This window comes from Malurus melanocephalus, unplaced genomic scaffold, assembly GCF_030028575.1.
Source record: "Malurus melanocephalus ecotype Western Australia unplaced genomic scaffold, MMel_1.1 scaffold_117, whole genome shotgun sequence".
Lineage (NCBI taxonomy): Eukaryota > Metazoa > Chordata > Aves > Passeriformes > Maluridae > Malurus > Malurus melanocephalus.
Window position 1 is genome coordinate 340,449 of NW_026623349.1, and position 12,721 is coordinate 353,169.

At 37.3% G+C, this 12,721-nt stretch overlaps 1 protein-coding gene across 5 annotated transcripts in view; it reads right to left on the reverse strand.

Annotated features, from left to right (window-relative positions):
* The window catches only part of AOPEP (aminopeptidase O (putative)), a 185,965-nt gene that overhangs the window by 107,610 nt on the left and 65,634 nt on the right, over positions 1-12,721 (reverse strand). For 3 of the 5 annotated variants that reach the window (XM_057369987.1, XM_057369984.1, XM_057369983.1), the window contains exons 6-7: positions 4,787-4,976; positions 2,934-3,043 (exon numbers count right to left, since the gene is read on the reverse strand). In XM_057369987.1, coding sequence (XP_057225970.1) covers positions 2,934-3,043; positions 4,787-4,976 — 300 coding nt within the window. The remainder of the gene's footprint in view (positions 1-2,933; positions 3,044-4,786; positions 4,977-12,721) is intronic. The other 2 variants (XM_057369988.1, XM_057369986.1) reach the window with 1 other exon arrangement.

The window sequence follows — 12,721 nt, forward strand, 5'->3', positions numbered from 1 at the left end:
GATATCATGTTGGATGTCATTCTCCAGTGCAGACACGTCACAAACAAAGTGAAACAAAGAAACAAAAATAACATTTTAAGGGGAAGGGGAAGTATAGGGGAAGATAGTGAAGTTAATACATTTGACTAGTTTTCTCTTTTTTTTACCTGAAYTTTGGCTTAACAGCTTACATGACTATCCTTGCAAGAATAACCTCTTTCATCTACACGTAATACACTGCTGAAGAAAGTGTTCAAATTTTCATTTTTCCATTTGAGTTGGAAGAAAAATTGTTCAAATTTTAAAAGAGGAAGTATTTCACCAACAGGTTTGAGGTTTACAGACAACAATGTCTAGAAAAAAATCTACTCTTTACTGCCTGATTTTAAAATGTAATACAGCATCTGGTGTGCCACAAACTGGCAATAGTAAAGTGTGCAGGACTTTGAGGCTCATAAGAGCACAGATTGAAACTAAAGGGAAGCAGTGAAAACATTTTTTCTTCGTTTGTAAGAAGTGCCTTCACAGGCATAGTACTGAAGGGCCTCTTGATTTTTTTTCTTCCATTCAGAAAACATCCCAGCTAACAGCAGTCTAATAGATGCCTGYAACCCTGTGACTGAAACAATCTCTCCAATTCTAAATGTGGATTTTGAAATGGCTGGTCTTGGAAACTAAACATCTTTGCCTTCATTACCACAGAACAGGGGAAATAYGGACCACACCAATGCAGGATTCTATAAATCACTCATGCAGGAGTGATTTCAGAAGCTCACCCTTGTAATCAATTTTTTTTCAATATCTATGTCYCCCTTGAGGAAAACATTCTTCCTTTTTTTGTATCTGTGTAACAATTTCTTATCACAGTTTTCTCCAGAGTGCTAAACTGGGGTTTTTTTAGAGATTATAATTAGGGCCTGTGCAATTTTAGCACATGAAATCCACTACACACAATAAAATTTTGATAAAATGTAACTGTTTGAAATAAAAGAAAAAAAAACAGATTAAATTTTACACTGTGTTTCTAACACAGTCCTCCTCCATGCCAAAGTTCTTAAATATCTTTCCAGTAAGATATTCCCTCAACACTGAAAGAAACCTATCAACAACTTTTTTCTTATTCTGTGGCAACTCAAGTTCTCTCAGACTATGTAGACTTTGSAGACCCACTGTAGGAGAGCAGAGATCCAGCTATTTCCCTTCTGGATCATTCTCCTGGCAGGAAGGCTTGCTGACATTCCATACATGACTTTTCAYTGTTCTCTGAATACATAAAAAGCAAAAACTGCTTCATTTCCCTCTAAATAAATAGACCAGTCTATTGACTTTGAAAAACGGAGTTTGAGCACAAGCTACAGAATCCACACTAAATTGAAATCTGTCCCACAATTATTCTAAATTAGGCAACCATACTTCCTCCTCTGACTTTATGCCTGTGTAGACCCTAAGACTGACGAGAAAGGAGTATTGCATCTGGATGAGGGCACTAAAGAATTCCATACAGAAAACATATACATTCTTCTGCAAAGGCTGTACATGTATATCCTTGAATATGTCTGTAAAATAATGTTACTATTTAGAATGTAATCCTGTTCTCTGCTGCCAGTATTCCAACACACTATATTAAAGCAACGCTTACTGTATTTACAAGACATTGAAACTGGAGAGGCAGAAAGCTTGTGACACTGATATTCAAGATGCTATCTGGCACATTTTAGATACTGGCAAATTTTTGAAGGAAGTRGAAGATGCTGCCTTCTCTTTGCTGGGAAGATGAGTATGCTGTACTTGTAAAAGTACAGTTCACTGGGATGTCTTTGGTAATTAAATGCTGTGATGTGCACATGGTCATGAAAATTTACATAGAGACTATAAGAGACCATCTGAAAGCACATTTCCTGTCAGATAGAATAAAACCATAGTCATTATCTAGAAGATGGGTATCAATTTACTCTTCACTTCTACTTGGTGAAAGAAATCTACATTGTTTGAAATAAACAATATTTCCATTGCGCAATAGGAAGCAATTTTTAACTGTTAACACTAACTCACTTATTGAGATACTAATACAGCTTGTCTCTCTTATGAAAACTTTTTTATTGGAGTCTTCCAAGAATATGTTAGCAAGAACCACTTAGTATAGTCGGTGGGTACTGCCTGTATTTCAGAGCAGGAGAATGGACTATATAATTGTTTGAAATCTGTCCCTATACTTCCATGATTTGGTCAGAAATCATGGCTGATTTGAAACAGTTTAGTAAACTCATTAATTTGGTCAAAGGCTATGAGGAGACGAGCCGTACAGGCTCAGTGGATTTTGGGTTAGATGGACATTCAGGATCAAAGACTATGCAAAATTCATAACATACCAATCAGCACAGCCCAGATTATTAATCATTAGCAAAGAAAGACTGTCTTTTGCTATCTACAAAAGAGTCCTGAGTTTAGCATCTGATATCCAAAGACCAAAAATCTATAGTAAATACAAATATTTGTACTTTCTAATGAGAAAGTAGATTTATATAGTTCATTTTAATTCATTTTTTGAAGCTGCATTCAGCTTGAGAGTTAGGTACCATACTACTGTACTTGTTTGTCTTCAYCCACAGAAAATGAATCTGTTATGGCTTCTAACAATGAACTTTGTTCAGGAAATAGCCTTTTCTTTTTTCCCTAAATAGAGGCTCTTGCAAACTCTTTGGAGACATTTCATATCAAACTAAATCCCATCTTTCTGAAAGCTTTCTATAACAAAGGGAGAAGCAATTGTATTATAGTCAAGATGTATAACCTAGTCAGTTTAATTTCCATTTTCCTTTTTTCATTAGAAGGAAATAAGGAAATGCAGTGGATTTAATCAGATKATTTGGATGTATATCTTTTGAAGGGAGAAAATGTGGAAAACAGGAAAGACTAAACATGCAAAAGCACAGATGATGCTGTCATGTTSTTACCTTAAAACTTGCAGCTCTTCTTCAGAGTTTTGCACCTCATCTCTGAGTCTGCGCCAGCGAAGTAAAGCTTTCAATTCCTGTTGCCCTTTTATTTCACCATGTGACAGCTGCTTAGTATACAAAAACACAGATGAATGACTGCTGTTCCCCAACAGAAAATAAAAATTTTCAGAATTTGGTTTGTTTCTCTTTAGTGTGCAGAAAAGGCAGAAAACAGTACCAATATCCACAACAAAGAAATAACAGTTGCTGCTATGAGAGTTAAGAGCAGCACTAAGGAAAACAAAAGTCTCACTGTGCAATAAAGTAAATTTAACTCACTAAATCAATAGTGAGTTAAAGGGTTCTAACTGAGGAGAGAGAYGGGCATGTTGTTTTATCTTTAGTGAATGGCAAGAAATGAACTGAATATACAGTACAGATACCTGGCATAGTGGTTTTGGCTGCATCTTTACTCTTCCTAACTTGAGAGTAAAGAACTACATTATTTACTGACTCCATTCCTCCTTCTTACTACTTCTGCCATACTCATGAAAGCTYCCTGCTGCATTTTACCCCATTTATATAATATTAACAGAGATTCCTACTTATGAAATAAATGCCAGGTTCTCAGCTGACTAATAATTAATAATTTATGTTTCTCTATTATAAGAATAGATGGGAGATTGGGAAAAGCAAAAGCAACTAATATTAATCTGCATTACATTCAGTCACAACGGAAATTATTCTCAGACACTATGGAATACACACATAATTCTTAAATGTGTTGATTGTATAACATCAAAATTACCCAATAATCTTTAAAAGGTATGCTTTACACATTAACAAGGAACTCATCACACTGTTTTTTTGCTTACTCCTTTACATCCMGCTCCAATGAAGATGTCTACTATGATCAAAATGCTTTCAACTGACTCACAAGAGCAAGGAATTAATGTGAACAGCTCACAGCAGCATAGTGATGCTCAGTGTGAGGGCACAGATGAGTTTCAAAACCAAAAGAGAAAAGTCAAATGGTTGGACAGCCTTTCTCTCTTATGTTTTCCAGAAATACTGTACATGATAAGGTGTTCTGTTTTGTTTGGTGCCATAAATATGCCAGATACCTAATAAAATGGAGGTTCAGGAGAGTGTATTATGTCAGTTCCCAGTTCTACCAYGACTCTCGTCAGGTGGAGATCTGCAGATTAAAGGGGCAAAACCTGACAGAGACACAGGAAGAAATGACTGACACATGAAATGATTGAAGTAGCAGAGATACTACAAAAGTAAGAATTGTATCAGAAAAACCCTTCACTAGCTGACATGCAACTTATGAACTTTTCACCTTAAGGCAGGCATTGATTTCTAAGCCTCTGACAAACGAGTAACTTGCTGGGCAGTAGAAGAGGGAAAAAAGTGTAAATGCCAGTGTGACCTATTTGAAATCATTCTGCTTTGAGGTACACTTCTTGGCCATCCATTGGACAAAACCAAACAATTTTAATTAGGAACCTCGAATATTACAATATGCAGTAAGATTTTCATTTTTGCAGTTTTTGGTACACAACAGAAATGGAAAGAATGCAGAGAATTGTTTGATAGTTAAATTTTAATAACTGAGTAATAAATTTGTRGGAAGGTAATCACAGAAAAACAGTTATTTCCATTCTCATTTGCACTGACCTGTACCTTGGTATAATTTGTATTCATTGTGGATCACTTCTTTTTTTTTAGATCAAATTAGCATGCAAATTCCAATACCATTTAAAAAATCTTTACTTCATAGCACAGAATGCTAATTTTATATCTAATTCACATCTGGTATATAATTTTRATTTTCACATTAATTTAATTTTGAAGCAATACGTTACCTGTTGTGCCCTAGCCCAGAATACATCTTCTAAAAAAGTGGCAAAACCTTCACTTATCCACTCTTCAGTCCAGTCACGAGCACCAATGGCCAGTCCAAACCAAGCATGAGCAATTTCATGGCACAGACGTGTTCCACAGAGATGGCTTCCTCCTGGTAGTACACTCTGTGATAGAAAGATGATGTGCGGGCTGCACAAGAGAAATGAGTGACAGAATCCATTAGTGACCTGTTAGAATGTGTATTGCATGGCCATAATAATTACAGAACCAAAGAATGGCCTGGATTGGAAGATACTTTAAATACACTCTAGTTTTAACTTTCCTGCCATGGACAGAGACACCTYTCCTTAGTCCTGGCTGCTCAGAGACCTGTCCAAACTAGCCTTGAACATTTCCAGGGATGGGGTATCCACAGGTTCTCTGGGAAGCCTKTTCCAGTGCCTCCACCATCTTCACAGGCAAGAACTTTATCCCAATATTTTATCTAAACCTGTTCTATTTTAGTTTGAAACCATACTGCCTTGTCTTGTCCCTACATGTTCTGTAAATGGTCTTTCTTTCTTCTAGGCTCCCTTCAGGAAGGCTAATAAAGAAAATAGCAACTTTAGTTACTAAACATCTAAGTTTAAAGTTACTAAAAAAGCCTGTTAGTTTCTTATTAGTGCGTGCATGCTAGGTCACGACTAGTAGTTTAAAGCTCAGGCATTTGCAGGAATTAARTTGTATTTGACTGTTAGTTGGCAGAGAATGAAACAAAAATTCCACCCAGCAGTTGTATYGTGCTCAACCATCAAATAGCTCTTAACTGTAAGAAGGAACTTAAACCAAAGTTTCATTTTTTTCACATTACAATACTGATCTATTTCAATAGAAGCATTTACATATCAGCCAGGATAAGCAGGTGTTAATATTGGCAAAAAAGGTATTTATCAGTTAAATGATCTAATAGGGAGATAAATAAAGCAGAAACACTTAATAAAGAAAACAAATCACTGTCCAAAAATAAAAAGAGTCACGTATAGTAGAGTATGTGCTTGTCAAAACTTAAAACAAGCTAAGAAGACATCATCTCATGATAAGAGCTGATCACTTCTGCAAATGCAGAGGAAGRAGAACATATTTTACTATAACCATGGGAGTGAGAGGCAGTAAATACTTGCATTTCACAACAGCAGGGGAACAACCCAGTCTGTATCTACTCTGCTTTGTACTCCAGCATTATAAGAAGAAATTTCAGGGGGGAAAACTGTTACGAATTGTCACTCTGCTATTGAAAATACTCTGAACTGCAAGTTACTGCACTTCCCAACTCATGTGCTACTGTAAGGCAATTTCTGCTATGCTTATAACATTGCAGACATTAATATCTCAAAACTTGTACAATTTTGAAACCAAATAGATCTAGGACATAAAAGTAGCAGAATTAAGCCCTCTATAATATGCAGTGGGGCTCCATGTCACAGATGGGAGCAGCAAGTACACAAACGAAGACCACCATCCACAGAGTGCTCCTGTACCCATGGTACCCATAATCTGTATTTCAACTCTTCTCATYCCAGTCAGTTGGAAAGGACATAAAGCACAAGGGTAATACCTTCAAGACCAGAGGTCTTTAAGTCTAGCCTTCCAARCATGGGAGGGGAGTGTATGGCCTTAAGACATTTCCAAAAGTCAAATATTATTCGTCAGCATTCCAAAGAGCTTCCCCACCCATCCTATCCTTCCGCTGGAAATGTTAAAACACCCATAGTTTTCGTGCAACCAGTTGAATGTCTGGAACTGAGATCATAAAATATGATACACACTTAGACAGAAAAAAAGTACTCAATAACCATGTCCTTACAAAAAAAATAGTAGTTACCCAGCCAAGAAAGTTAATACATTTCAATCAGATGGCATTGTAGGAAACAATGTAAGAAATTAAAGTACTAAAYTGAGGAATCAAGTAACACAAAAAAAGGAAGTAAAAACAGCAGCTCTCCAATTCTTTGCCAAAAGCAATTTTGATTGAGAGAATGAAGGGACAGAGTGATAGGGGAAAGTGTGAGCACAGAAGCTGCAGAACATGACAAATCTTTTATTATAAAGTCCCTGATAAGAAAAATAACCAYAACTTTGAGGGTAGTTCTTTGGTCAGCTGTAAGTAAGTAATCCCACCAACTGTGGCACGTGCACAGTGTTACAACGAAAATTTGAAGAAATAGACCAAGTAAATAACATTCCAGACATACTGGTGGCAACATTTTGRCCACTTGGTTAAGCAAAACAAAAGTAACTTCATGCCTCATAAACAGGCTCACAGAACAGTTTGCATTTTAAGTCCACTGTAGGTAAATAYGTTATAAAGATTGTATTTGTTGCTTTCTCCAATCACTTAAAAACCAGAAATGCCACATTTGGGCAATATTCTCTTTTACAGATGGATTAAAAATCACTCCAGTGAGAAAAATGTATACGAGTTAAMTTTTGGCAAAGAATATGAGTACAACTTCTTACAAGGTTAAAAATAAGATTATGTGCTGCAGCAGAATTTAATTTTAGAGTCTGAGTACAGCCAGCAACTTCCTTTCCTGAGAACACCTTAAATTATTCCTTTTATTTGTTTTCCTTTAATAAACAGTTCTATCTCCAATTCAGACCACTGAAAAGTTCTCATTATTCTTAAGAGTAATTTTATCAAGGACTGAACATGCCTCTGGAATATGTCCAGCACCTATTAGTTTGGGAAGAAGTTTGAGTCTATGTATATGTTTAAAACATAGATTCTCTATTTTCAATACATGTTTGAATTYCAGAAACTCTGCTCCACCTATATTGATACCAGCCAAATCTACCTTTTTAACATCATCTAGGATGTGMAATRTTCTTAGAATCATAGAATGGTTTGTGTMAGAAAGGAYCATGTAGTTCCAGCCCTGCTGCTGTGGGCAGGAACACTTTCCACCAGAACTGGTTGCTCAGAGCCACAGCCAGACTGGTCCTGAACATCTCCAAGGATGGGGCAGTCCACAGCTCCTCTGGGAAACCTGGTCCAGAGCCTCACCACCCCCACTGTAAAGAATTTTTTCCTAGAATTTTTTCTAATCTAAACCTTCTTCTATCTTTGAGCTAGAAGCCATCCCCATTGTCCTGTTTCTATCTGCTCTTGCAAAAAGTCACTCTTCATTTTCCTTGTAGGCTTGCTTCAGGTATTGGAAGGTTGAAATCAAGTCACTTCAAAACCTTCTCTTTTTCAGGTTGAACAATCCCACTTCCCTCAGCCTGTACTCATAAAGGAGGTGCTTTATCTCACTAATAACCTTGGTGACCCTCCTCTGGACTCACTTGATCAGGTTCATGTACTCTCTGTGTTGGGAAAATGTTATGAAGGTCATTAATTGCACATTGTTACTTAGCAGCATTGTTCCTAAAACACTCAATAATCCAAAGTGTCTAAGTGAAAAATAAGATAATTGGACTGAAAATTAAATTAAATTGCAAGTCCCAAAACTTTTTTTTATGTTAACAAGAAGAGATATTTGGCCCTCCTACCATCTTTCTGATTTACTAGGAACAAAGGTTTGATATCCATTTCTTTGGTTCTACTTGAAAAGAAATCCATTCATACACTAGAAATGRACAAAGATGATTCACCTCAGAAAGTACATCCAGACCTGACAAGGCCTGTGCAGCTTATAAATGCCTCTAGCAAACAGGGTCCAAGGGCTTCTACAGCAGGCCAGAACAGGCAAGCTGGATGTGGTTAGAAAGATGGGAAACCTCTCCCAGTTGACAAAAAAAATAACAACCCCACCAGTCCTTCCCAGGAAGCTGGACAAGTTCCCAATGACTCTAAGAGAAAAATAAGTTAATGACTTGTTTTTGACAATATACACTTGGTTACACTTCTGAAGCAAAAGAGCATTATTCTGACCAGAATCCCACGCTCATAACTCAGATATTCACATCACTCAACTGGAAGAAGGAACAAGTTGCTTCTCCCAGTTAAATTGCAGTTAAGGGAAATCTCAACACTCTAAMTATGGCATGAATGCATACAAAGGAAAAACTAAACCTCAAAGGGAATGAAATTGTTGGTGTGAAAGGCCAAAGAATCCTGATGTTTCAGCCATTCAAATCCACCCCTGCAGATGTCCTTAACTGAATAGTCTCTTCAACAAATAAAATGTTTCCAATTAACTCTAATGCTCTAAACAGTAATCAAACCATTTGAGAAGCCAAATCTCTAASAACAATTTTTCAAAACTTTCTCTAGACTTATTATTTAGATGCAAGTGCTGCTTTACACACAGTCTGCAAGTGTGCTATYTTTGGCTGCTCACACATAATCAGATGAGACACACAGCACAAACCCTAGCCAAATGTATGTGCCAGAACTTAAATATGCATTTAAGATGGGAATATGAAGCTAATTTCTAACAATCTTGTTCCATTCCTTTTGAAGTAAAAATCTTTCCCTCAACACACAGAGATTTGCACACACATTTTCTAAAATACTTGTTGAAATAACAGAGCCAAGACCATTGCCACCTGGGAAATCATGCTTCTTAAGTTAAAAGTAACACCAAAAATCACCATTATGGATAGCAGTTATACATATATAATTTATATAATATTTTGATTTTTCTGTTTAGAAAAAAAAGTAATCAGATAATAATGGGTGAGATAGTTATTGTACTTGTAAAAAGTCCCTTCTTAATTATATAAAAGTAAGCAGGGGAAATCTCTCTTAAATATTTTCATAGGAAAATATTAAAATTAAGGTATACATTTCAAGACTGCAAAATTTGAAGAAGTTAAAAAATTAAATGACAGTTCTTTACAAAGAGTTTGTGCAAGTGCAACCAAGTGTAAATTCTCATCAGTTCCTTCAACCCACATTCTTCCAGTGATACAAAGAACAGTATTAGCACGATGTCTGCAGTATCTTCATCAGACTTTGACTGCTAGCTTAATTTACCTTTGAGGGGTATTGTGGCATTGGAATACACACACAGGAACATACAACATCCACTTTCTTACCTCCATATTCTCCATGGTCTAGYGTAGGTTACAGTCCAGCACTGAGAGAACTACAACCTTTTTCATCTCCTAGGTTAACAGTATACCAGAAACTCAAGAATAAATTCAGACACAGTTGTAGAGACAAGGATCTGGTAGACAGAATACTCTTGAGCACTGTTCCAGAAATAATGAAAGCTTTTAAAGTTTTTCYCTCCTATCATCACAGTGAGAAACCAAAAAGTGATTGAAGTTAMAGCTGAAAATCATTCTAGAGCAGATGACTAACTTTTTACTCCCTAAGTGATGCAGCAACACAGTAGGATAAACAACATGGAAAGAAAACTAACCCCTGTGTTTTGGAAGGAGGATAGTAACAGTCAACTCAGTACTGCAATGCAAGATCCAAACTTCAAATTTCAGTCTAGTTCCTAAATAATGATCTGAAAACCTGAGCAGCAGCTGCCCTGTGATCTGGTAACCTCTTCAGTTTTTTGCTTATTTCACAGCCCCAAACCAGACCAGTGGGGATGAGTATAAACAAGGAAACCCTTTCAGAAGAAACTCTACTGCTGTTGAACTGCAAAAACAGTATTTGGCACAAAACTGAAGAATTTATACAGTGAAAGGAAAAAGAAAACATGARCCTAAGCTCAAAGTCATCACAAAACCAGCAGGGTTTGTAACAAATATTGATAGTTCTCAGTACCTTCAATCCCATATTAACACCAAATGAACACCTTGAAGAAAACATGCATAAAAAGAGAGTATGTATTTATCACATACAATTGTGACACCTTTCAATGTCTTTGGACTTACAAATCACAAATTTATTTGATTGGTCTGCACATTACTCAGAAAGAAGATTTTATAAAGTATCTTCAGAGACCAAAATAGCTTTGGAACTTTATGAAGATTAAAAATAAATTAAGCCACATTGAAAATGCTGACAAGAGTTGACAAATGTAATTTTTATATGCCCGGACACCTTACTTTGCTACCACAAAAGGACTAATGATACTGACCTGAAACTAAAGGATACAGGTTTGATGTGCTTCAACAAGAATTTGATGCACTCCCAGATAACATGGGATCAGCCTAAAGGAAGACTGTCAACTCATTTCACATAATTAAATTCACTTAACTTTATTMTCAGGGGACATGAAATATAAAATGCAGAGYTGTATYTCCCAAAACAAGATATTGATTTARTTGCCAAAAAAARTACACACYKAGTAGRYAGGAAAYATTTTGAAAGTTTCAGTTTTTGCASCAGGCTTGTCAAAAAAGTGCCTTATCATGTTTAATTTCTTTTCTAGAACAGGATCTGTTTTCAAGTTCTAGCTTTCTTCTAGGGGTCATTTTCTCTGCCCATGATCCAAGTCAAATATACAAAGTTAAAATCATGGACTGAAACAATCACTTCCAACAGCAGGGTTACAAAAATTTCCCTACACCTGACTGTGGAGATGAGCAAACCATAAGATAGAATTTTGGGAATGTCCTCTAAGATYATCAAATCAAGCTACTAACCCAGCATGGTCAAGTCCACCACTAAAGCATGTCCTTAAGTGTCATATCTACACATCTGCTAAATACCTTCAGATGGTGACTTCACCACTTCCCTGAGTAGCCTGCTCCAGTGTTTGACAATCCTTTTTGTTCTAATCTAAACCTCCCTGGTGCAGCTTGAGGCCATTTGCTCTTGTCTTGTCATTTGTCACCTGGGAGAAGAGACTGACTTTCACCTGGCTGCACCCTCCTTTCAAGCAGGTAGAGCCCAAAAAGGTTTTCCCTGAACTTTCTCTTCTTCAGGCTAAACACCCCCAGGTCCTCAGCTGCTCCTCACAGGACCTGTGCTCCAAACCCTTCAGAGTCCCCCATTGCCATTCTCTGGACTTGCTCCAGCCCCTCAATGTCCWTCCTGCAGTGAGGGGCCCAGAACTGAATGCAGTGTTTGGGGTATGGCTTCACCGGTGCTGAGCACAGGGGGACAATCTTTGCCCGGTCCTGCTGGCCATGCTATTGATGATACAGGACAGGATGCCATTGGCCTTCTTGGCCACCTGGGCTCATGCTCAGCCACTGTCACTAGCACACCCAGGTGGTCCTTTTCCAACATGCACTTCTCAGCCGCTCTGCCACATGGCTGTAGGGACAGATGTGGTTGTTGTGAGCCAAGTGCAGGACCCAGCACTCAGCCTTGTTAAATCTCATACCACTGAGCTCAGGCCATTGATCCAGCCTCTCCAGATCCCTCTGAAAACCTTCCCTGCCCTCCAGCAAATCAACCCTYCCACTCAACTGGCTGCTTGCAAATGAATGATCTGGTGATAACACAGTGAACTTTTTCAAGCAATTACGTCTCATCCTTTTTATAATACACACAGAGTACAGACACTTCGACAGTGCTAGGACAAAAACTTTTAATTGTGTTTTTACAAAAATTCAGAAAACAGTTTATTTGTGGCTGATATCCTGCTGCACACATGTGGCAATACATCCTATCTCTTGAAAATATTGTGACTTGGGCAGTAAATCAAGAAGGAAACAAAGAAGGGTGTATTTTGCATGCAAATTTCAGTCTAATGTCTGAGACTCAATTATTGCCAAGAAGTTAACCCAATTTTGTAATAAGATCATTAGAAACTAGAGGTGACAAAAAAGCCCAGGAGTCAAGTCAAGTAAGAACTGTGGAGCTGAAGAGCTATTCACAAATTGACCTCTGATGCCCCCAAGATACCTAACAAAAGCTTTTAGCTCATTTCTATTCATCTTCCACATTCTGTATCATATTGAGGAAATCGCAGGGTACGAACATATTTTGGAACTCTCTACRTTTTCTTTACTAATGTCACATCTAAGCCCCACAATATCTATTAATTTAGAAACTTCCATAATCCCAAGATTTGTGACAGACAGCAAATTGCCTG